General features: G+C 43.1%; 1 protein-coding gene across 1 annotated transcript in view; it reads left to right on the top strand.

The window, feature by feature from the left end:
- piezo2b (piezo-type mechanosensitive ion channel component 2b) overlaps nt 1–23,156 on the top strand; it is a 64,506-nt gene extending 41,350 nt beyond the window's left edge. Inside the window, exons 21-53 of the mRNA XM_076293785.1 lie at nt 198–320; nt 708–908; nt 1,080–1,284; nt 1,651–1,752; nt 2,194–2,359; nt 5,544–5,787; nt 5,939–6,059; nt 6,698–6,848; nt 6,987–7,076; nt 7,410–7,534; nt 7,947–8,009; nt 9,454–9,557; nt 11,170–11,287; nt 11,462–11,530; nt 11,810–11,976; nt 12,173–12,375; nt 12,920–13,093; nt 13,698–14,333; nt 15,101–15,359; nt 15,537–15,719; nt 16,208–16,496; nt 17,052–17,184; nt 17,304–17,451; nt 18,180–18,394; nt 18,646–18,804; nt 19,156–19,303; nt 19,516–19,704; nt 20,044–20,136; nt 20,475–20,647; nt 21,135–21,251; nt 21,421–21,500; nt 21,739–21,967; nt 22,349–23,156. Of these exons, the coding sequence (XP_076149900.1) occupies nt 198–320; nt 708–908; nt 1,080–1,284; nt 1,651–1,752; nt 2,194–2,359; nt 5,544–5,787; nt 5,939–6,059; nt 6,698–6,848; nt 6,987–7,076; nt 7,410–7,534; nt 7,947–8,009; nt 9,454–9,557; nt 11,170–11,287; nt 11,462–11,530; nt 11,810–11,976; nt 12,173–12,375; nt 12,920–13,093; nt 13,698–14,333; nt 15,101–15,359; nt 15,537–15,719; nt 16,208–16,496; nt 17,052–17,184; nt 17,304–17,451; nt 18,180–18,394; nt 18,646–18,804; nt 19,156–19,303; nt 19,516–19,704; nt 20,044–20,136; nt 20,475–20,647; nt 21,135–21,251; nt 21,421–21,500; nt 21,739–21,967; nt 22,349–22,601 (5,730 nt within the window). The 3' untranslated portion in view covers nt 22,602–23,156. The remainder of the gene's footprint in view (nt 1–197; nt 321–707; nt 909–1,079; nt 1,285–1,650; nt 1,753–2,193; nt 2,360–5,543; nt 5,788–5,938; nt 6,060–6,697; nt 6,849–6,986; nt 7,077–7,409; nt 7,535–7,946; nt 8,010–9,453; nt 9,558–11,169; nt 11,288–11,461; nt 11,531–11,809; nt 11,977–12,172; nt 12,376–12,919; nt 13,094–13,697; nt 14,334–15,100; nt 15,360–15,536; nt 15,720–16,207; nt 16,497–17,051; nt 17,185–17,303; nt 17,452–18,179; nt 18,395–18,645; nt 18,805–19,155; nt 19,304–19,515; nt 19,705–20,043; nt 20,137–20,474; nt 20,648–21,134; nt 21,252–21,420; nt 21,501–21,738; nt 21,968–22,348) is intronic.
- Nucleotides 23,157–25,223: the final 2,067 nt, after the last annotated feature.

Below are 25,223 nucleotides of genomic sequence, written 5' to 3'. Positions count from 1 at the left end.
GTGTGTGTGTGAGAGAGAGAGAGAGAGTAACTTCATTCTTAATGTGCTGGGTTGAAGATAAATTTAAAATAAAACAAAACAAAAACAGCTTGCTCACCTTATATTAGGATCGATCCACCAAAATCCATGACAAACATTGGTCATGGAGAGTACAGTGTTGTTCTGAAATGCCCCATTTGTTCCTGTTTCCTCTCCAGCCTGACGGCTACCAAAAACACCAGGCGGACGAGCTGAAGGAGTCCCTTCTGTATAAAGATCTTGTTGATCCCTCCAACTGGGTGGGTCTGGAGAAGTTCGATAAGTTGCTGGAGAATCTCAGGGTGAGTTAAGGAGTAAGAACTTGATTTGGATTGGAAACTACCTCTGAATTCCTTTTTCATACGTAAATGGCTATGTTCGTTTCATACATTGATCTGTTTCGTCCGTATTCGTAAGGTTGAGGTGAACGGACGTAATAAATGCAGAGAATGGATGCTGGCATCCGTCCGTATATATATCTGTATCTATATCTGTTTTAAACATTGAGCATAAATGAGGCTTTTGGCTGCCTTCACGTGTTAATACCAATGTTTCTTCTTTGGTGCTTCCTGATATATTTGTTCTGACCCAGAGAGTAATCGTTAAGAATCAGACCATATATTTAAAGGAGTGCTGTCATGATGACAACAGTTTATAGAAATTATTTTTTGTCATTTTCTTTGTGCTAGAACAACTTGTTGATGCTGGCTATCCTAGCCTTTGAGGTGACCATCTACCGACACCAGGAGTTCTACCGCCTGCATAACGGCCTCAGCCCACCCCCTTCCAGAACAATCTTCCATGACATCACACGGCAGCACCTTGACATGGGCATTGTCAACTGTGCCAAATACTTCATCAACTACTTCTTCTACAAGTTTGGGCTTGAGGTTTGAGAAACCAGTTTAAATATATAGTATCAAAGAATTATACATAATTTAAATGCAGGTACTCATCTCACCTATGTTAAGTTAATTTCAATTAAACTAAATTCAGTTCCATTAAATTCAGGTCAATAATTCTTTCCCTATTGTATCTGTTTCTATTTGTGCATCAAACAGGTGTGCTTCCTCCTTGTGGTCAATGTTATTGGACAGAGGATGGACTTCTATGCCATGCTCCATGCTTTTGGCCTGATCGCAGTCATGTACCGGCGGCGGAGGAAAGCCATCGCCGAGATCTGGCCCAAATACTGCTGCTTCCTGGCCTGCCTGCTCACCCTCCAGTACTTTGTGTGCATTGGGATACCACCAGCAGCCTGCAAAGGTAGGCCCACTGACGTTACAGTTGTTTGTACCTGTGTGGATGTTGATAGTGATATGATATGACGCCATACTTCAATATCGAATGCAGTATAGTTTGCTTTTATTGAATTATTTAATGTATTGAGGTATGGATGTAATGATTGTGATGTGATGCCACTTGCCCCTTCCCCTCCCCTAAGGGATCACAATGGAAACAAGCCTCAGGGCTTTATTGTCTTATCTTAGAATGAAATATGCAGGAGTTTCAAGAAATGTATAGATATGTGTGTGTGTATAAGTGTATAGTGTGAAATATTTATTCTGATTTAATGGGCATTGATTGTATGTGTGCTAGATAACTGATGATTTTTCTGTGTTTTGTATACAGACTACCCCTGGAGGTTTCCAAACTCTACCACAGACTCAAATGTGATCAAATGGCTCTATCTGCCTGACTTTCACACTAAACCCAACCCCTCGTTTCTCGCCTGTAAGTCCCACCATGTTTAAAGAAATGTCTGTCACCAGTAACCATCAACAGTATTCATCATATCAACATGTATCACCATAATTTTGTCTAATACTGGCTAGTTCAAACCTATAAAAAAGTTACTGTGTGCTCTTGGCATCGCTCTCTGTTTGCATTCCAATACTTACTCTAAATCATGTAAAAACTGAAAAACTAAAGTCCAAGGTGACGGACATTTGTAATGGTCAGGTATCAAACCTTTGTCAAGCGGTGACACCAGTCACTACACCACTCCTCCCCAGAATGTCATGCAGGCCTGGTGAGGGAGAAAAGTCACATTCTTAGCTGAGTGATTGAACTCCTCTATTCTCTCTCTCTCTCTCTCTCTCTCTCTCTCTCTCTCTCTCTCTCTCTCTCTCTCTCTCTTTCTCTTTCTCTCGCTCTTTCTCTCTCTCTATGCAGATGACTTCATGCTGCTGTTGTGTGCATCACTGCAGAGGCAGGTATTTGACGACGAGAACAAGGCGGCCGTGCGTCTCATGGCCGGAGATAACGTAGAGATCTGCCGAGACCTGGATGCCGCCTCCTTCAGTGTCTACAACCCAGTGCCAGACTTCCTTCACTGCAGGTACAGAGCAGAGCACAGGAGAGCAGAGATCATCAGGGATGCATTACTGTTCCTGTTAGCTCGGCTCAACACATGGCTCATCACCGGTCTGGAAGGACCACAAATTCTCGACCACAAAGTTCAAATAGACTGTAGAGAGCAATTTGAAAAACTATCTTTGAATTGGTGCTTTATAACACGTTTATAAACTAGGTTACATTGTTGAAATTGTGTTGATTGAATATCCTGATGAAGATTTTTTTGGACCAAAATCTTCATTTACTTTCTTGGATTTGTGCATCTTTTTGACAGAAGCACAAATCAGTTACTATAGAACTGCCATAGAAGTTACCTAATAATGTGTATGTTACACCAGAAAGGACTACATAGCAGGGTTGTGCAAAATTCTAATTGCAATTCTGCTTCCTGTTTGCTACCTCAATTGAAATGCAAGTGAAATTCAAAAATTTAATTGGAATTTAAGAGCCAGTTTCAATTCAATTTTGGAATTTTGCACAGCCTGCTACATAGCACTGCAACAGACTACTCAGCAATGGCATGCCAGACATTACTCCATAATGATAGTGTACACATACTTCATCTAATAATCTTATCTCTGATCCTGTCTGGGAGTACTCTACTCCTGGCTCCGCTTGACCGGCCTGGGAATTGCCTAACCACAGGGATTAGGAGATGTGTCCTGATAGAGACTATGTGAGAGCGATTGAGAGGCATAGATGGAGGCAGTGATAGAGAGAGAGCGCTAGACAGAGATAGAGACAGAGAGAGAGAGAGAGAGAAAGAGAGGAAGTGGTAGCGAGAGGGTGCGCTGGGTCCCAGACTGCCGGCCCCTAATTGATTACACCCTGTCCATATCCCACACTGTTTTGGTGTGCAAAGTGGAGAACTCTTTCATTAACAGCCCGTCTGTCCATCAACAAGCCTGGCTAAGAGGACACCTCTCCTCTCCTCTCCACCCTGACCTAGTGGGGCTGCTTCCCTCTCAGGCACACAGTGCACTCTCTCGTCTCTCTCGCAGGCCGATCGGATTACAGATGGAAGAGGGAAAAATCTATGGACCTCAATCACTCCCTCCATCTCGCTTGGCCTTTCTTGGGCTCGGATGCTATTTTCTTTCCCCTAACTCGATAAGTAGCTTTTAAGTATGGATTGCAGGTAGGAGTGGGGCAGGGGTGGGGTGGGGGGTGGTGTTGTAGGGGGCCATGTGATGATTGAGCCATCCATTTTGGGGCCCATCATAGCAAGGCCGTATCGCAGGATCACACTTTTCATCAGAGCACTTCGAACACCTGTGTTGCGGCTTCAGATTTTTCCTGTGAGTTTCAGAGAGAGAGCCAGATGATAATGGACACAGGGCCAAATGGGAGGACTTGGCCTCTTTTAACTGTAGTTGGACAGGAGTTTCAGTGCTCTGCTAAATGCAGTTTTGTAACTGGACAACAGTAGAAAAGTGTATGCCTTCCTTTGAACTGTGAGTCACTTTTGACAACGTTGTTGAACAAAAGACTGAAAGTACAGTATGTGTCACTCACTAATAGGACTGCACGATTTGGGGAAAATATCTAATTGCGATTTTTCTGACAGATATTGTGATTGTGATTTGCGATATGATTTTTGAATGTCAGTGAGTTGATTCAGTTCAATATTCCAAATGTCTCTTTAATTTATGCCACCTCTAATTGGTGAGCAGAAGCAGCACAGCACCCCTGTGCCCCTCACACACTACGCACACCAACCAACTACAAGTGGCATAGTCAAGGAGGATGCAGGGGAGTATTGTTGCGCTCAGATGATCTAGAGTTTAGCCAGGTGCGTTTGAACCAAGAGTTGAAGAGAGAGAGAGGAGTAGTTCGCACTCTGAAAGAAATGACTTAAACAAAGTCTTTAGAAAGGAGTTTTTCATTTAATTTTGGGAGCAAGAGCAGACGTTTCAGCCGTCCGGCTATTCTCAATGCTCACAGTGAATCAACTGCAGACATTCAATTAACAAATACCCAGTTGGGTTAAGGGCAATTAACAAGTACCCAGTTGGGTTAAGGGCAATCAAGAGACAGGTGTGGTGGGAGGAGCTTTAGGCCAGACCCAGACGTATAAATGCATTTGTTTTGGTTAAACTTGTAGACATTCATTTAAAAGATTTAATGAGATAAAAGTTTTACAAAAAGCATGATAGATTTAAAGGAGAATTCCGGTGTGATATTGACCTAAAGTGTGTTGAAACATGATATCGGCCTAGCCATGCAAATAAATAAAACACTGTTTTACACCAATTACGAGGCTCAAAGTAACTCCATACTTCATTGGTAGACTTCCGAGGTCCTTGACATTTAAAACGAGACATGGAGAACTTTGAAAAAGTACTGGTTCTCTCGTTCAGAAATTTTGGAAGAAGAGTGAGCTTGCTGGAGAAAAAGCTCTATCTCCTTTTGAAATTTACTAGTAGGGTCAGAGGGTAAAGACTATTACTATTAAACTAATAGACTACTAATAGACTACTACTATTAAAACTGTAATAGGTCTGATCTTGTAATTGTCTTAGAGCCTCTTGGTCATAGAGGGTTTTAGGCATAATCACTAGACCACCTCCCTTGTCTGCTGGCTTCACAACAATATGTTTGTCTTTACAAAGCTTGTCCAGGGCTTGTCTTTCAGATAGTGTCATGTTATTCGTACTGTTTGTAGGAGGAGGATTGCTAAACAGCTGCTCAACATCACGTTCTACAAGTCGACAAAAAGTATCTAATGAGGAGTTAAAGACAGGGGGGCAAAAAAAATTGTAGGTTTACTGTAAATTTACCTCGCTCTTGTTTGTTGGATGCCTGAAAAGAGATAGTTGTGTCCTTGCAGTAACTTTTCAGTCTCAGATTGTGAAAAAAGAACTGTTGCGAAACAGTTCTATTTTAGTAGTAAAGAAATCAGCAGGTTTACAAGGGAAAAAACTTAAACCCTTATTGAGGAGTCTTACTTCATCAGGATGTAGGGGGGTGCCTGTAAGATTGAAGATCAAGCTTTCATTGTCTGGCTCTGCTCATAGTCAAGGAGGATGAAATTAATATAAAAGTCAGAAATGTGAGAAAATGTGAGAACTGTGCACAATATTATTTATAGCTTTTGCGATTAGGTATTACGATTGCGATAATTGTGCAGCCCTGCTCACTAATCCCCCATCTCCCATCTCTGCCAGGTCATACCTGGACATGTTGAAGGTGATCATGTTCAGCTACCTGTTCTGGTTCGTCCTCACCATCATCTTCATCACGGGCACCACGCGTATCAGTATCTTCTGTATGGGCTACCTGGTGGCCTGCTTCTACTTCCTGCTCTTTGGCGGAGACCTGCTGCTCAAGCCTATCAAAAAGATCCTCCACTACTGGGACTTCCTCATCGCCTACAACATATTTGTCATCACCATGAAGAACATACTGTCTGTAAGAACCACTTTAATGCCTGTCAATTTCAACTGATGTTTCTATTGTCTGCTTTTCCTGTTCATCCCATCTGTAATTGTTAGATCTATCTGGAGATATGCTGTCGAGACAAAATGGCTGATTGTCCACTGGATGTTCTGTGTGTGTACAGATCCTTGCGTGTGGCTACATCAAAGACCTGATGGTGAACCAGTGCTGGCTGATCCAGTTGTTTAGTCTCGCCTGCACCATTAAAGAGTACAAAGTCTACGATGAAATCAAAGCTATGAAAGGTACTCAACTTACTTCATTACAAACACAGACACACAAACACAGACACAGACACACACGTACAAACACACACACACACACACACACACATGAATGTGCGCTCCTCTGTTGGCAAAGCTGCACTGCCGATTTATTGTCTTGTGATCTGGCGGTCATAACAGCCGAGCCATGCCAGCAGCTGAGCTCATCACTGAAAATCATTCCTGAGAATTACAAGCTGCTGATGTATATTATTATTACAGCTGGCATCCAATCTATTCCTCACCCACACCAGACCTTGGACTCCGTCTCTTATTCCACCGCACGACCCTAAGCGGTCCACCAGCTCACATTTCCAAGCTGTTTGATATTTCTTATATGCTCAATTTACGTCTGACATTTTGCACATCATTGTCTGAGTCGATGAATACAGTATATAATTGCTCAACAACTTGGTTTTTGGTGTTTGTGCTATAAACATCTGAACTTGGCTCCTCACTGAAATGCACCTTCTTTCAAAGATGCTAATCCATCATTTCTATGCATTGTGTCGCTGCCAGTTTGATGCCCCATGTTATAAACCCCATGTTAGAAGTCTTTTAGTTATAATACTGTAACTAGCCTGGCTGGCTCTTTGCTGTTTTGTTTTATATTGTGGTAGATGGGACGTGTGAATTGCCAAGCGACGAAGCAGGTATCATCTGGGACAGCATCTGTTTCGCCTTCCTGTTGCTCCAGAGGCGTGTTTTCATGAGCTACTACTTCCTGCATGTGGTAGCTGACATCAGGGCCGCACAGATCCTCGCATCCAGGTACAGAGGAGAGGGTCCCTCAGAACAACAACACACACACACACACACACACACACACACACACACACACACACACACACACACACACACACACACACAAACACACCCTGCTGATCTTGACATGCATTATTCCTGCAGAGGGGCTGAGCTGTTCCAGGCCACCATCGTGAAGGCAGTCAAGGCTCGGCTGGAGGAGGAGAACAAGTCCATGGAGCAGCTGAAGAGACAGTGGGATCCTTCTCTAGTTATATGCTAACTCTTCCTGATGCATTATGCGCCCTGGAAACATGGGCCTTTAATCAGCCATGATGGAATTAATTAGTTATAATGCTAAATGAGAACAAGCAACTTTAGCATTAGTAAAAGCTGATGTCTGATGTCTGCTAGCTCCAGTAAGCATGCTGTTTACTGTATTTATATGGAAGAAGTGTTTCAATAGATGACATATTGTTCAGAGGCAAGCATAGCTGTGTGTTTTCATAGTTGTGACTTAGGTCAGACAAGTGATGCTTTTAAGTTGTCATTTTGGGTCAATTGCCCTCTTCTGTGTGCTGATACCAGGATGGACCGGATTAAGACCCGGCAGCAGAAGTTCAAGAAGGGCAAGGAGAAGATCCTCTCCATGACTCAGGAGTCCGGCGACGGCCAGAACCTCATCCCACCTGAGGAAGAGGATGATGATGATGGTATGAGATCTCAGTGCAAGAGGACGTCTAAGCCTTGCAGTGACAGGAATCAGATATGTATACTATGGAACATATTTTGATAGCTTTATAAAGTTTTGTAAAATGATCAGTAAACCCAAGATGATTTGGGTTGGTCAAGTTTTCACTCACTGATTGATTAGAAGGATTACAAGGATTTTATTTGTCACATACAAAATAGATATTTTGTAAAACATATAGTGAAATGCCATTGTGATTACAATGTTGTGTTAAGTGTTTGTTAAGTAAAGTGGACATATTATCAAATCTTTCACAGACTAAACAGCTGGCTGTGGACACCCATAATGTACACAATAATCACATGATTATTTAAAGACAAGAGTTTTATGCTCCAGTTTTTTTCATTAATGTTGTCACCAACATTTTATTTTAGGAGCAGAGAAAAAGAAGGCCAAAAAAAAGCAGTGGTGGAGGCCTTGGGTTGACCATGCTTCCAGTAGGTTGACCAATCACCTGTCTTCTCTGCTCTTATTGGTCCTTGTGTCCTTGACCAGAACTCAGGGGATTCCCACACTGCCCTGGGCTCCAACAGACACTCTGAAGTAAACAACAACACATGCCATATTGTCCATGCTCACTGCTTTTCATGCTCTATTTAAGGATCCTACCAACTTGACTTTGTGTCCTCTATGCACTTTTCTCATATATAAGTACTTACTAAGATGACAGAAATAATGGCATTTTTTTTCATATTTACGGTCACATACCGTCATGTGGAAGGACCTTAAATAGAAAGTAGTTTGCATCAAAGAGAAGTGAAAAGGCTATTGGCTGGATGCTATTGGATTGTTGTTTGATTGACATAGTCACATAGTGGGGGGGTTGGTCTATGGAGCCCACAGTTGAGAATCGTTCTGTTGTGTTTTAAATCACTAAAAAGATGTAAAGTCTCCTCTTCCTCCAGGTTTTCATCCACTTCATTACTACCCAATTCTCTGTAAAGCCAGCAGATTACTGCAGTGGTGGTAGAGTGGGAGGAATGAGGAGAAAACATTACATCTTTTTCATTACATTGTCAGGGGAACTTTAAAAGTGGTCTAAATAGGTTTGATTTGCAGATACTCGTCAAATATCAAATTAGCACTGGTCGAATGTATATGGTTCCTCTTGGAAGCTACGGTAATCCATGCAAGAATTGCCTATATAAATGCGTATATTTTGTTTGTTCTTGTATGGATATCTCCTTAAGCTCCTTTACCGGCAGTTTAATCCCCATTCTGGTCACAGTCTACCTTTGAAGTACCCCCTGTTTATATCTAATGTCAATATATACACTCATATACATACAATAAATGCATATTTATTATACCTTCCCTTATATCGTAGCCATTGTCCCTTACTCCTGCATCTCCCCTTGTCCTCTTCTCTCCTCCATGGTGATTCTTCTGTTCAAGGACACAAGGCAGTTTCCCTATTTCCGCACCCTTCTTGTGTTGTGATTTAGACACTTACTTACGTGCAGTAGGTGTAGACTAATAAATTATTCACTCATTTACCTTCCTACTAAACAAGTTAGGTATAGACTTAACGCCGCTTCTCATCTTGTCTGCTTGATTGATATACTAATGTAGTAGGGATACTTCAGTGGGTTGTCACTTTTCTAGTCTCCCAAGCTCTGCAGTGTGCACTAGCTGTGTAATCGCAGCTCTGAGGAATTAAATTTTGGTCTCATTTTTCATTGTATCGAACTACTAATTCAATTCTGCTAATTCAGATTCTCTATGCTATTCATGTGTCATGTGTTTCTTTTCCAGGCTAATCAGTCCAATAGTTATTGATCTAAAGAGGGAATAATATGACATTACAGTCACGTGGCATAAATCCCTTGCTATATAGCTGAAACTGAATGTGAACTCTGGCTTGGGTCTTTCTTCTCTCAGTGGTTAGAAGTGGAGACTATTACTTATTTGAGACTGACAGCGAGGAAGAGGAGGAAGAGGAGGAGAAAAAAGAGGAAGAACCACCCAAAAAGTCAGCCTTCCAGGTGAGGTGGTGGACAGACTCCCCTGTCTTCTTCTGTGGCAGATAATGTTATTGTTGGACAAATATGTAATATCATACGGTTGTCGTATGGTATATGTCATCATTACCTGTCTGAACAGTGTGTTACTTGAGAATGGCCTGTGTGACTTTTACAAATGTAACAATCACAAAATAATGTGTTGCATTACTGTTCTTCTCTCTTCCTTTAATCCATAGTATGTGTCATATGGATCTGAATGTGTTTCTGTTGTGGTGTTTTGACTGCCAGGGAGCGTATTGTAGCAGTAGCCCTGTTGTGTTGCATCAGTAACCCTGTTGTATTGTAGCAGTAACCCTGTTGTATTGTAGCACCAACCCTGTTGTAAGCAGTAACCCTGTTGTATTGTAGCAGTAATCCTGTTGTATTGTAGCAGTAACCCTGTTGTATTGTAGCTGTAACGGTGTCCACACACGCATTGCATTGAATGCAGTGCTGGAGACGCATCTTGTTCACTTTACATGGGCTTATATCATCCGTTGCTGAAATGAATTGTGGTTCCATTGTGTTACATTTCCCCCGTCGCTTCCATCAAAAAGTTGAGAAATGTTCAACTTTTGCTGCACCAAAGGACAGCAACGCAAGGCACCAGCCAATCAAATTACGGTTATGCTTCAAGGCATACACCATAGTACACTCCCCGACTGTCGGGAAAACCCACCGGCATGCAGTAATGCAACGCAAGCGTGTGAATCTAGAGTAACCCTGTTGTATTGCATCAGTAAGCTGTTGTATTGCATCAGTTACCCTGTTGTATTGTAGCAGTAACCCTGTTGTTCCTCTTCTCCCTTCTCTCTAGCGCGCGGTTGGAAAGTTTGCCTCAGCAGTTTTGGCTTTGCCAAAGTCTATCATTAAGCTACCAAAACTTATACTGCATCATATTGTCAGGGTAGCAAAGGTATTTAGGCGGGGGGGGGGGGGGGCTCTTATTATCTGTATGGTGGTGTTGTGGGTAAATCAATTGAATGTAGCATTTGTTGCACCATACTGTACTTGTCCATTCCATGCTGTCACATCAAACATCCTTTTTTGTGATGGATTTGATATGAAGGATTTTGGTGAACCCAGCTGTTTGATCAAAACAGATTTCACTTTACCTCAGAATTCTCAGTATGGAATGGAAGTTTTATTTGAATGCTTTCCTTTGAAGCGTGCATGCCGTGTAACTGTTTACAGGACTTTTTACAGCCCAAAAGGTTAAGGTAATGCAGTTTTTGGTTTGGCATTACGTATGACTTTTGCTCCACTGTGGCAGTTTCATTTCCACAAATTGTTCACCTTCTATACTCACCACACGAGGTAGAGTATTCAATCAGGAATGTTTGCCCTCAGTGGAGTAAAACTCTCCTGTCATAGTGACTGGTGTGTGTGTTGTGGTTATTGTGGTGATGCCGTTGTGTGCTCTATGTTCTGCCTGTGCTTGCCTTGCATTATGATCATTTCTTTTCATGGTCATGAGCATTTCCATGGCTACCCAGCAGGGCACGTTTGATCATCAAATTCCATTGAATGTTTTTTTTTTTTAAAGGTTTTCTGTGGATGTTCTCTCTAAGTGTGTTTCCTGGCTGTTCTGCAGTTTGTTTACCACACCTGGATCACAGACTCCAAAACCGCCCTGAAGGAGAGGAGCAAGGAGAAGCGACGATTCTGGAAGAAATATGCTAGAGGAAGACACAAGAAGAGCAAGAAAGAGGGTACCTCCTCAATGAAAAGATGTATCTTGTCAAGGCCCATGCAACTGTTTTTGCATGCATATCTTATCGACTGATCCAAAAGCTTGCCTACCCTCCAGTGTGTATGCTGTTAAGTTGTTTGCTCTGGGGCCCTGTTCATTCTCTTATGAGCCGTACCCCTACTCTCTCCTGCAGGTCATGTGACCATCGAGGTGGGAGACTCGGAGCAGTCGGAGAACGAGGAGGAGGGGAAGAAGTCTCCAGGTCAGCTGTCTGGGCGAGATCATTTCTGCTCTCATTTGATTTATTTATAGAGCGCCATGAACTGAGAGCAGTGTCTCAAGGCTCTTTGCATAACCTAGTGATGAAGTCCCTTGGAGCTAGCACTAAAGGATAACATAGGCTTTGTTATTATTTACATCCATCCAAAATGTACCAAAGTCGGTTTATCTCAGTTTTACTCCACTCTGATGGAGTAAAACTCTGAAATGTGTAAAAATAAATGGAATTATATTTGTTTGTGCAATTACACCCCCATGACAGACAACATCATTAAGCGTGTCTTCAACATCATCAAGTTCACGTGGGTGCTCCTGCTGACCACCATCGACAGTCTGACCATGTGGATGAACTCCATGTGCAGAGAGTACATTGACATTTCCACAGTGCTCCGCATTGAGCGCTGCATGCTCACCAGAGAGGTCAAAAAGGTACCAGTACCACACACACACACACACACACACACACACACACACACACACACACACGCCATACAGTATGACGACTATGTTGATCCACTAGTGTATGAAGTGGGCAAACATAGTCTGTTAAAAGAATCTAAATATTCATTCCATTCCGTCAGTTTTATGTTGTACAGATATAAATTGGCCCCTCTTTGTGAAACAGGGTAACGTCCCATCGCGGGAGAGCATTCAGGTGTACTACCAGAAGCAGATGTCTTTGGCCATGTCCCGCGAGTCAGGTCTCGACCGCATCAGCGAGGAGGACTCCATGTCTGGGTCCCATCGGGTCAGACGGAGACGGGCCGGTTACAGGGATTACAGCCAGGATTCCAGAGACTCCATTGCGTCACGAGACAGCATGTCCAGGTCTGAGACTACTGAGATGTGTGGCACCTTGATGCAATAATGTGCCGATAATTCTTTTTGTGGGTCCAGCTTGTCCCAGACCCGCTTGTTATTTTTCAAAGACAGTAAAAGAAACCGCTATCAGAGCAACCTAGCATTGATGATATTGTAATGTCCAATGTTATTTAATGTTGAAAGTATCTGCTATCCAAACATAAAGGTTTTCTACAGAAGTCGTGAAGTTTCAGTACAGCTTTAGAAATTGAATACAACACAAAAATAAGGTTTGTGTATTACAGACAGATATGACAGCTACGGCAACAGACAGAATGTCTGGAAAGGTAGATTCTGATGTCATGTTCCACGGATAGATTGTCTCAGAGCCTTATAGATAGATCTATATGGCTCTGGATTGTCTGTTTTGAAAATAGAATGTTTGAGTTCTTTTGTAAAAGGCACTCCCTTTGGCAACATTAGAATTCCACCACTTCATCCCATGATTCCACTGTATGTTGTTTTTTTCTCTCATCCCATGTTGTCCTCTATCCATCTCCATGCTCACCAGCGCCTACACTGAGGCCACCATGCTCTTTTCCCGTCAATCCACTCTGGATGACCTGGACGAAATGCCAGAGAACATTCCAAAAACCAGTGAGCGTGCCCGGCCAAAGCTGCGCAAAATGTACGGCCTGGACGTGTCCAACTCCTCTGCGGACAGCGGGAGCAGCATTATATCCAGGTGTCTGGCCCATGTGTGACTGCTGCCCCCTCTTCTCTCCACTGTTGGACACATGCACTGACAAAGGCTCACACACTCTGAACAGGCTCAACAAGGGTTGTAGATACATTTCTGACAGTTCAGTAGGCTACATCCCATCTGAAAAAAGAGTAGATTATTTTGTGATGTTATGGAGAAGAAATAAAATAATCTATAAGGCATTGAATACACTGATGAATATTAGTTTTATCACAGTTACAGTACATGAAGGTATGTTGGGATAACATACATGAATATGTTTGGTAACATACATGAATATGATGGATAACCTAAAATGTCAAAATGAATGGAATACATACTGCAATGTATTAAAAGAGCAAGGTATTGTATAGCATCTCATCATTTCACACATCCATCAGTACATCTAGGCATTTTCATTTACTCTTTCTCTAATAGAGTTACATTACAGTTAGTCATCAGCTAAAATGACGGAACCCTTTAACTCATCGAAAATGTTATTTTCATTCATTCTTTTCAGTTATATGAAATCTGTAATTAAGTCCTTCATTCTCCTTTTTTATTGCGGTTGTTCATTACTTATTATATTTTTTTCTGACATTCACAGTGAGCCCACTCAGTGTGTTACCCTGTTCTCACGACAAGGCACCAACGACACCATTGAGGAGGTGGAGGGTGAACAGGACCAGGCTGAGGAGGAGAAGCAGGAGGTGCAGCAGGAGCAGGAGCAAGAGCAGGCGGAACCTGTGGAGCAGGCGGAGCCTGTGGAGCAACCAGAGGAGGAGCTTGAGGGAGATGCCAGCAGCCTCTGGCCTGCAGGAGGCGACGTGGAGTTGGACGTGGAGAGTGAGGAGGAGGCGCAGGAGGCCCATCGGGAGGGAGCTGAGGCAGGGGAGACGAGGCGGCCATCGGGCACGGAGGAGGAGGACAACAACGAAGAAGCGAGAGAGCACGCAGCCGGACACGACGAAGGCGAGTCCTCTGGGCTCGAGTACCTGCACACAGATGGAAGAGAGGGCCAGCTGTTCACGCCGGACACAGACGCCCCCAACACCTCGGACGCAGACGTGCCGCCCAGCTACAGCAAGGCGGTGAGCTTCGACCGGCTCTCTGTCAGCACGGACGGCAGCGGTGATGACAGAAGGATGATGGTCATGACCCCAGACAGCCGCTCCGACCTGGACGACTCGCTGCTGCCCTCCATGACCACTGAGCTGACGGCCAGCGAGCTCCTGCTCAACAAGTAAGACACGCCTTGGTGTTTTAAGCCCCCAACGGCATCTTCCAGTCAGTGCTGCATAGAAGGCACTAGGGTTAGGCTAGGGTTAGGTCCCTTGAAGTCGACGGTCGCAGCGCTCCCTTGAAGTAATAATAATAATAATAGTAATAATTCATTTTATTTATATTGTACTTTACATTTCATAAGATAGGTCCACAGTGAGGGCTTAAAACACCATCAAGCATAAGACACAGCAGCTCACCCCGACCCAGATATGGCCCAGGCTTGGCCCAGATTAATGCCAGATCAGGGCCAGGCCCAGTCCAGTTGCAGGTGGTGTCTGGAAAAAAAAAATTATTCAAAAGTACCACCAATGCAGAAATGAAAAGTTAACATGAGGTGTAAGCAATATGCAGATGTGACATTTGTTGCATGTATTGTGGTCAGGTTGTGGTTAGGATGAGAAGTCATGAGAGCTTCCCATGAATGTACTCAGCAGTGGCTGGCTGCCACAGTTTTAATTTCTGCCCACTGCATCTAACTGCTCACAGGAGGAACAGGCTGTGGTTTTGGTAATACACTCTAAAGTGCAAAACTATTTATTTGCTTGCTTGGAGGCATCACCACAAATGTTTTAGAATAAATATTTTATCATACTATAAACTTACAGTACAGTTACTAAGATTACTGAAAAAGCATGAGATGGCTACCCACTCCCACCACCCCTTCCTCCCTCTCTCTCCCACTCTCTCTCTCCCTCTCTCCCTACATTTTTTTCCCCTCTCTTGCAGGATGTTTTACGATGATGAGCTGGAGAACTCCGAACGTTTCTACAAAGGCCAGCCCCAGCTGCTGCAGCTCTGCTATGCCCTGTACAACATGCTGGTGGCCCACTCGGAGATGGTCTGCTACCTGGTCATCATCCTCAACCACATGATCTCGGCCTACGCGGCCACTCTGGTGCTGCCCATCCTCATCTTCCTCTGGGCCATGCTGTCCGTGCCACGGCCCAGCAAGCGTTTCTGGATGACCGCCATCGTCTACACAGAGGTACAGTACCTGACTGAGTTGAAGTGATGCAAGTTGTGTCTTTCTCCTGCTCTTGAGCAGTCATCAGTCTCCTTTAGCCTCCACCCATACACTCCACATTCAACACCAGTCCTGTGTCTGTACACTGTGCTATGGTCACTTGTATCGCTAGTCCATGGATGTGTTTTTGTTTTACAGGCCACCATTATAATCAAATACTTCTTCCAGTTTGGCTTCTTCCCTTTCAACCAACAACTCGCTATGCATAAGAACAGGCCCTTCCATCCTCCAAACATCATTGGCACGGAGAAGAAAGAAGGTTATGTGCACTACGACCTGGTCCAGCTTCTTGCACTGTTCTTCCACCGCTCTATTCTGAAGGTACTCCTTGAATACTGGCACACATATTATTACTATTTATTTATTTGCCTGATGTTTTCATCCAAAGCAACTCACAAAGAGCCACTCACACGGACAGGCCCCCTAGAGCAACTCTCTCCCTTGGGAAGTGCCCTGCTCAGGGGCACAAGGGTACAGCCTCATAGCGTTCTGGCTATTGCATCCTAGCTCAGTTCCTTAGCCATTACACCATCACCGATCCATTTTAGCATATTAGTCATAATGCTTTTCAAATGACCATATCATTCAAAGACTGATGGTCAGCACACTGAATTAGTAGTGGGTCTTTGTTGTTACCTACCGTTGCAATAGACTATTGGCATTGACTTTGCCCCTGTCAAACATATGAGGTAGATAACTGCTATACTACTGCTGTAAATACTGTATATTGACCTATTTGCTATGGCACATGATTGCATGATAACTATAACAGTTGAGAGGTGTGACTATCTCCTGTGCTGTATCCTCAGTGTCATGGACTGTGGGACGACGACGGCCCCAGACCATCTCCACAGAAGGACACTACCTTTCATCGGGACGAGTCCGAGGATGAGGAGAAGGCTGTGTCCATACACTCGTCGCAGGACCGGAAGGGCTCTGTCCCCTCTATGAGATCCATCAACTTCGGGACATCCATCGACTCGGTGCAGATGCAGGTGCAGGTGCGCACAGCGGAGCAGCGCACCTACCAGAGGAGGCGGAGGAGCTCCGGCGGCACCTCGCACCTCTCCAGACACTCCTCCCTGCGCTCCAAGAGAGGTGAGGGCCAGAGGTCAGAGGTCATGGCCTAGACGCAAGTGAGCTTAGAAGCTTGACAGCATTGGATTGTCTGAGCAAATAGATTCTCAGGTTTCTGCCATAGAACACCTCGAACACCTCTGTTGTGGCTTCAGATTTTCCTGTGAGTTTCAGAGAGAGAGCCATCTTTTAACTGTATTTGGACAGGAGTTTCAGTGCTCTGTGTGTGTGTGTGTGTGTGTGTGTGTGTGTGTGTGTGTGTGTGTGTGTGTGTGTGTGTGTGTGTGTGTGTGTGTGTGTGTGTGTGTGTGTGTGTGTGTGTGTGTATTTTCTATTTCAACTAATCCGCAGTACATTTCATTGAGCTCATGAAGAACAATGTCTTCTTTAATCAGGGCGATATGAAAGAGATACTCCGCTACAAGAATCAGTTGAAATGCTTTTTTGAGCAAACAGATGACTTGATAGCGCTGCTGACTCAAATTGTCAAATTGTCTATGTCTTACAGGTAACCATCGGATGAAATGTGTGTGGTATGACAGGTGTGTGGGGTATGACACATGTGTTCTTTTTCAGGTAGCACCAGCACACGCAACAGCAGCAAGAAGGATGGGAGCGAGGATGAGGTCCACCAGAAAACCCGCAAGGAGATGATCATCGAGAAGATCCGGGAACAGCTCATCAAAGCCAGGGTGTTCATCGTAAAGAGGTGAGTTTGTCTGTGTTATTTCATCGTCATGTCGGTCTATTAGAAAAACAACTCTTTGTCACTTGCTGTCTTCTTGATGGAGAGAAATGGAGTCTCACTCTTGTATGAACTTCCTGCAGAGCTTTGGAGATCTACCTCCCCATTCGCCAGTTCTTTTACGACCTGGTCCACCCTGATTACAGTGCCGTGACCGACGTCTATGTGATGATGTTCCTGGCCGACACGGTGGACTTCATCATCATTGTCTTCGGCTTCACAGCTTTTGGAGTGAGGGATGCACATTTTACATGGATTAGGATAGCATATAAAAGTTTTGGGTGTATATCGGAAATGTCCATACATTTAATAATCTACAAATGTGGTACATTGTGTGTGCATAGTTTTACCTTTTTTCGTGATATATCTGGCAGTCAATAACTCACTAACATGGTGGATATGAAAATCAGATTTTTTTGTTGAAGGTCATGAACTTTAAGTTAATCAGTGGTCCTCTTTCAGTTGACACAGGGAGTATATTAACGCTGAACCATTTTCAGTCAATAAAATCTGGAATATCCTCTGTTAGGCCAGCTGCGATATTAGTGAGGCACTTGTAGTACAGTTCTTCAAAGTTGTCAATAAGCATTAGCTTGCTAGCTACAGCTGAGAAGGACGCACAGTGATGATCACCAGTGAAGGCAAAAAAGAGAACATGGCTATGCGCTTGCTTATATACCGGTAGCCTACTGAGGTAGGCGGTGAAGTAAGCCCATTCTTCAAATGGGTTGGTTGAAATGGGTTCATGGTTGATAGCAGGGGTTCAATTGGAATTTCTTATGGAGGGACTATAGACTGCCCCTGTGAAGTATGTGCCGGGGCTCAGCAAAAATGTAGGCTTATGCACTGGGGACATTGAAGACATTGGTTGATAGACCCCTAGTGGGGGACGTCTCATGTTCTTCAGAGAACCGAGGTTATGAAATGTTTCCTCCATTGATGTCTCCTGCCTTCCACAGAAACACACAGGTGGCGCTGACATTGCCTCATCGCTGTCGGAGGATCAGGTCCCAGGTGCTTTCTTGGTCATGGTCCTGATCCAGTTTGGCACCATGGTGGTTGACCGGGCCCTCTACCTCAAGAAGACTGTGGTGGGCAAAGTGATATTCCAGGTGATCCTGGTGTTCGGGATCCATTTCTGGATGTTCTTCATCCTTCCTGGAGTAACGGAGAGGTATTTCTGGCAACCCAGTCAAGTTACACATCCCAGTCTTACGATCCACCATAGTCACTGACTGTTACTGGTTACATACCCCTAGCTGTTTGTCTAGTTGCTGGGGAAAGATGATCACCATAATTACAAGGATTTCCCCACAGTTGTAACATCAGTTGTAAAGACATACAGTAATGTAATATGTGTTGTAACAGTGTGTCATGTTTGCATTATTTTTGTGACTGTTTTACATGTCTGTGTTTGTCCTCCAGGCGTTTCGGTGACAATAGGGTGGCCCAGATATGGTACTTTGTGAAGTGCATTTACTTTGGCCTGTCAGCCTATCAGATCCGCTGTGGATATCCTACACGAGTGCTGGGCAACTTCCTCACCAAGAGCTACAACTATGTGAACCTCTTCCTCTTCCAAGGGTGAGCCTGTGTGGCCAGCGTAGGTCTTAGGATTTATTACTCACAGCAATGAATCAGTTCCCCAAATGAGAAGGCATATCCTTCTCTTGTTTGCGTCTTTTATGAGTCTTTAATGTCCCCAAGGGGGATAATAGCGGTAGTTGTCAGCTCCAAGTTGTCACACAGCTTGAAAATTGTGTATATTTTTCAGTTATAGGCAATAGCTTTTTTTTCTGCATAAGGTTTCATTAAGCTTCTGTTATGAGTACTATAATCAATGTGACAGACAGTAGTGCACTCTGTTCATTTGACTGGCTACATTTGCATTCACCCACCTTGACTGTACCCAAAACAACTCATGGCGCTCCTCAGATTCCGGTTAATTCCGTTCCTGACGGAGCTGCGTGCAGTCATGGACTGGGTATGGACAGACACCACCCTCAGCCTGTCCAGCTGGATCTGTGTGGAGGACATCTATGCCCACATATTTGTGCTCAAGTGCTGGAGAGAGTCGGAAAAGGTGAGCACAGAAAGCTACCTTATCAGCTCAGCAAAATGCATTTCAATTGTAGAAATGTTAAGTGTTTATGTTTATGGTTCCAGAGCAATGTTTGTAATTGTGTGTGTGTGTGTGTGTGTGTGTGTGTGTGTGTGTGTGTGTGTGAGTGTATGTTTGTAATTGTGTGTGTATGTTTGTAATTGTGTGTGTGTGTGTGTGTGTGTGTTCTGCAGCGTTACCCTCAGCCACGGGGCCAGAAGAAGAAGAAGGTGGTGAAGTACGGGATGGGGGGCATGATCGTCATGCTGCTCATCTGCATCGTCTGGTTCCCACTGCTCTTCATGTCCCTGGTCAAATCTGTGGCCGGCGTGGTCAACCGACCCCTGGATGTGTCCCTCAAGCTCCAGCTGGGAGGATTTGAGGTGCTACGTGATATCAACTATGTTTTTGTGTTTATTGAAATACCTTAAGGTTTTAATGGATTTGTCTGTTTTATTTCCTGACATAGTATCAGGACACATATTTCTTTTGTTACTATTGAGGGAATAAAATAGCCTAAATGGTCAGTGCTTTTGTGTCATTATATCATTATATCTAAATATCTGAAGGCTTTGGTCATTTTTTGAAAAGGCATTTAGGAAAATTTTGCTCATGAACATGAAAATCAGATTATATTAAATTCATATTATTATTGTTATTAGTCTCTTCTTCTAATACCATCTTTTCTCTTTTCTTTTCTTGGATATGGTTGTGTGCTACAGCATATATTCACCATGAGTGCCCAGCAGAATCATCTAAGGGAAATATCTGAGGATGAGTTTAACACCTTTCTGAAGATATATGGGTCCGATACAGTAAGAAGCCACTAGACACAAGGCCTTAATTGATGGCTGTGATTTGTTCATTGTATCAACTGTATTCGTCTTTGAGTTGCATTACTGACTTATCACAAACATAGCCAGTCACCACCTTGAATTTCAATTCAACTTCCAATTTTTGGTCGTTTACATAGTACCCCGATAGATAGATGGATAGATAGATAGATAGATAGATAGATAGATAGATAGATAGATAGATAGATAGATAGATAGATAGATACTTTATTGATTAACACTGACATTGTCTTAGAGAGCTTTACAATGAGCTAGGACGTAGGCACCTGTTCACAAATCTGTCTGCTGTTGCCCGTCAGGATGTTATGCCGTTTCTAGAGTCCTACACATTTGAGGACTTGACCATAGCTGAGCTGGAGGGCAGCTCTAACTCCCTGTGGACCATCAGCCCTCCCAGCAGAAAGACCCTCATCCAGGTCTTGGGGAAGACTGAAGATGAGTTTACCATCACCATAGACTGGTCTGTGCAAAGGTAAGCCCTAATCAGACACATGAGAAACAGTATGGGCTCAACGGACTGGTTTTCTATCTCAGACACAATTGATAGGGCAATGAAGGTGAAGGTTCATGAAGGTTGGCCATCAACACAGGTATGTATTGGCAGCTGAATTAGCCAGTTACACCCAATTTCAACATTTTGAACACATTTAGCATGCTGGCCCCCAAGGCTATCGCTTCATGCTATTTCGTATTAAGTGCATATTCCAATCTTACTCAAAAGTACTCCAAAGGACTGGAGTTGCCCTTTAAGTGGTTCTTGACATTTGAAATGTGTCAGTTGCAGTGCCCCCTGTTTGATGAATGTGGTAATAATGCATTTTGAACCACTTAGGCTACAACCATAACAACCAAGTTTGTTGTAGATTGGTGAAGTATAAGTTTGTGGGGGGGGAAAACATGATGAATATAACTGAATGGGATGGTTGTATTCATTAAGTGTTTTGTTCCGTTTCAACCAGGGACCTTGAGTTAGGGGCCAAGGCTGAGGTATCCAGTGGGAAATATGTGACAAACCTGGACAATAAGACCAGGATAGAGCTGGTCCAGCTGCTGAATGGCACACGCAAGGACTCAGTGTAAGCGTCATGGCTGCCGTGATTTCCTTTCTTTACAACAATCTTCATTGTTTTTCTCAAAAAGGATATTCACTTTAAACTGGACTGAACTGCTTGTTCACGGCATTGCTTAATACAATTCTTGATGTGTGTAAAGAATGATTCTGTGTACGTTGTTGTTTGTCTCTAGGATACTCCCACATATTTTCCCACAATATATGAGAGCTCCAAGTGATTCAAGTGCCAAACCTATCGTGCAGTTTTATAAGGGTAAGTCTGTGTACCTCAGTCTGTATATCACATCCTCTTTATATTATTCCCACTAAGTTACTCTGCATTTATGACAAAAAGTTATATTAACAGTCTGTAATATATTTTGTGTCTTTAGTTTCTTTTGCAATTTTGTGCCTCCTGTCTCTTATTTGATCTTCTTTATTTATCCACATCTATCTCCACTCACACTCCACTGCCATCCTCCTTTCCATTATCTTGTGTGTCTTTTGAACAGATGAAAAATACATGAACATCACACTGAATCTGGGTAGGCCTGAATCAACATCAAACAAGACCAAATCAGCAAATGAAACGGAAGTGATCCAAGAGTGGTGGATCGTCAACCAGACAAGGGCGGGTGAGCTCAAGTCCACCTTCATGAAGCCGAATAAATCAGGACTGGAGCTGTATGTCTTTAGTGACAAGGTTAGCCCACCTAGCTTGGGCTTTCTGGCTGGATATGGGTAAGTCAGATGAACATGACATTTGACTTGTAGTTTTTCCACTTTGTAATTCATTTGACCTCCATTTTCTCCAGTCTTCTGCTGTCACATACTTGCACCTATACATCAACGTTCAAATCATTACATTTATACTGACAAACCCTCATCATGTTTTTGTATCATGACAGTCTATGGTCAACAATAAGTCTATGATGACCTTCCTACCTGTAGGATTTTAAACCAATGTTTGCAGATGTATCGTATGTCATGTCCCAGCCATTTGTGCATTTGGTAACGCCTTTTAAACAGGGATTACTGTGTACATCTCTTAAGCATCAGCCTCTGTGTGCAGAGTCTGTTCTTTCACATGACCACCATCTCCTTCTCCTCTCACTCGTTCAGGATCATGGGCTTGTATGCCTCTGTGGTGCTCGTCATTGGGAAGTTTGTGCGCGAGTTCTTCAGCGGCATCCACCACACGATTATGTTCGAGGAGCTGCCCAACGTGGACCGCATCCTCAAGTTGTGCACCGACATCTTCCTGGTGCGCGAGACCGGCGAGCTGGACCTGGAGGAGGACCTCTACGCCAAGCTTATCTTCCTCTACCGCTCCCCAGAGACCATGATCAAGTGGACCAGGGAGAAGACCCAATGAGGGTCTGATAGTGCAACAAGGCTCAGCGCAGGGGCCACTTGTTTTTTATAAACAATGATAACAGAAAGCACAAAAACAAGCACAAGGTGGAGGAGCAAGTATGACATTGACCTTCTGTCAGTGTATGATTGTGGGGTAGAAGTGGGTGTTAGGGTACAGATTCCTCCTTGGTTTGTGCCACAAAACAAGTTGATGTGTTTACAGTGCACAGCATTACCCCAGCATGGTGGATCATCTCTTCCAGCTGCTGGGCTTTGAAGGGCTTTCTCCAGGATCGGAAACAGACTGCAGTCTGCTCTCCCATACCATAGGTCCGTCGCACTGACCTGATGTATGCTTGTTGGACATGCTTGGACCATTTTAAGCTGGCGGCGCATTAGCCCAATATGGATAAATACAGACGTACTTTTCCAAAGAAATTTATTTATTCCCCCGTTTCTCCTGAATCCTGGAATATGAACAGAACATGCTGAAAGAATGGCTATGAGGGTAGCCTCCTCTAAATAATACAATATATATATATATATATATATATATATATATATATATATATATAAATATGATCTTGCCTTATTTTGTTTGTACGATTTAAAAAAAAAACTTGACGACGCATTAATTAGTTACAATATTTCTCAGGAAAAAACACTACAACACAGTCACATATCATTTCCATATGATGCTTCTCATGTAATGTAAACATGACTAGAAATGTTTTTTTATGTGTCAGCAGTCTCATGACACAGTGCAGAAAATGCTGTACCTCTATATGCTCACCTTTTTGTTTACAGGTACTAGTGTTGTTTGACTGAGGCTTTTATGTGGATGTAGAAATCTCTGTGATGAATTTATAATAATTACCAAAGTTTCATTGTAAAGTTAAATATTTGGTATGGTAAATATGAGGGTACCTTTGTTGTGTCTACTTCTGTCATTATGATGTATTTGGGATAACTGCAATCTATGGACAATGAGGTGAGCACATGAGCACGCATGGAGGAACCCGGTGTGGACATACTGAAGTGCAAAGGAGGCAGCTGGCTTTGAAGCAGTGAAAGACTGGTAGAATACGCTGGAAATTTTACCAGCTGTGACCCGGGAGAACCCAAGTTAATGGTCACAATTAAGTTTGCAAATATGACATTATAGTGTGTTTATTCCCACTTATAACCATCAACTATTAAGAGTTAAGAGTAGAAAAACAAGGATAGAGAAGGTAAAAAATTATGTTCCAAACAAAGCAGATATGCATTAGCAAAAGCATGATTTTTGACTTAAGACCTTTCTCATTACATGCAAGTACTATGTAGAAGGGCTTAGAGATGAAAACGAATGGAGTAAAGTTGAACCCATTTTCCTGTATCAGCTGTAGCATTGCATGTGTTGACTCGTTTGCAATTACATTTTCTCTCTCAGACCTTTTTTCTAATTCTACAATTCATCCTTCACTCCTAGAGATTTTTGGACAGCCGCATGATGTAACCCTGGAGCAACATCTACAAATAAAAACAGTCCTTTTTGTATGGCTAGTGTATTCATTTGAAGTGGGATTGTTCATTGGCAGTTGTGTGGTAATGTGATCTTCCCAAATTCTCAGGGAAGCATTCTCATCATTACTTTCTCTCTCTGAACTTGACTGTATGCAATGTTGTAAAAATTAAAACAAACTATATCTGTGAAAACATTAACCGATACATAAACAGAGCATACCAGACCAAGAATTGGGTTTTACATTTTATTTACATGTCTTAGTATGTTACATGTGGCAGTTGCTATTTGAGCACCTGCTAACCAGCTGGAGAGATAATTGACCAACAGTAATATTTAAACCTTTAGTCATGAATGCGAATGCTATCATTAAACCCCAACCTTATCCTCAGTTTTCCATTTTCCACAGTGAAAATATTAAGTTTAATTTGATATAGGCTATTATGTCACTTATGAAAAACCTGGGTTGTATTACACATGTTGTTCGAAATACCAAACAACAGAACATCTCCAAGACCTTCCACACATCACTGTTCATGTCACTCACTGTTGCAAACATTTGGTCAAATAGTCACTGGTCCAATAGATAGCACTCTTGACTAATGCACTTCTACATCAAAGACTGAAGACGTGAGGCAGCATCACAAGAGCAGAACACACACATACATTAATGATGAAGCCTAGAGGAGTCAGGGCTCTGGACCACATTAAAAATATATCAGCACATTAGGACCACTACTGGATCTTCTCCTGCATAAACACCCAAGCAAGGTCTGTCCACTCCCGTCCACACAAGCAATTAGCAGAGTATCCACTATGCAGGAGAGAGGATTGGCATGGAGAGGTTCATGAACCAGTTGGATAGCACAGAGACACAGTAACAGCTTTCAACACACACAATGTGTCATCGTCACTGATCTCTGCAAAAACACTGGTAAGGTATTTGGATTAAGTAATACAACTGTCTCCCTGGCAAACAAGCAGCATCACTGCTGGAGTCTAGGCTTGTTGTCCTTTTTTTCATCTTCATAGAATAATATAATAACATGTTGGACAGAGCATTGTGACAGCACTGATATAGTCCTGCCACCAAGCTCTTAGCCACAAGGGGGCACCCATGACACATACAGAGATTTC

The sequence above is a fragment of the Alosa pseudoharengus genome, unplaced genomic scaffold (genome assembly GCF_046254945.1).
Source record: "Alosa pseudoharengus isolate Yale_2024_CS ecotype anadromous, Long Island Sound unplaced genomic scaffold, YU_APseudo_1.1 YU_APseudo_1.1_scf_2, whole genome shotgun sequence".
In the NCBI taxonomy this organism is placed as follows: Eukaryota; Metazoa; Chordata; class Actinopteri; order Clupeiformes; family Clupeidae; genus Alosa; species Alosa pseudoharengus.
Note: the sequence above shows the minus strand (reverse complement) of the source record. Positions and strands in the feature narration are given on the sequence as shown.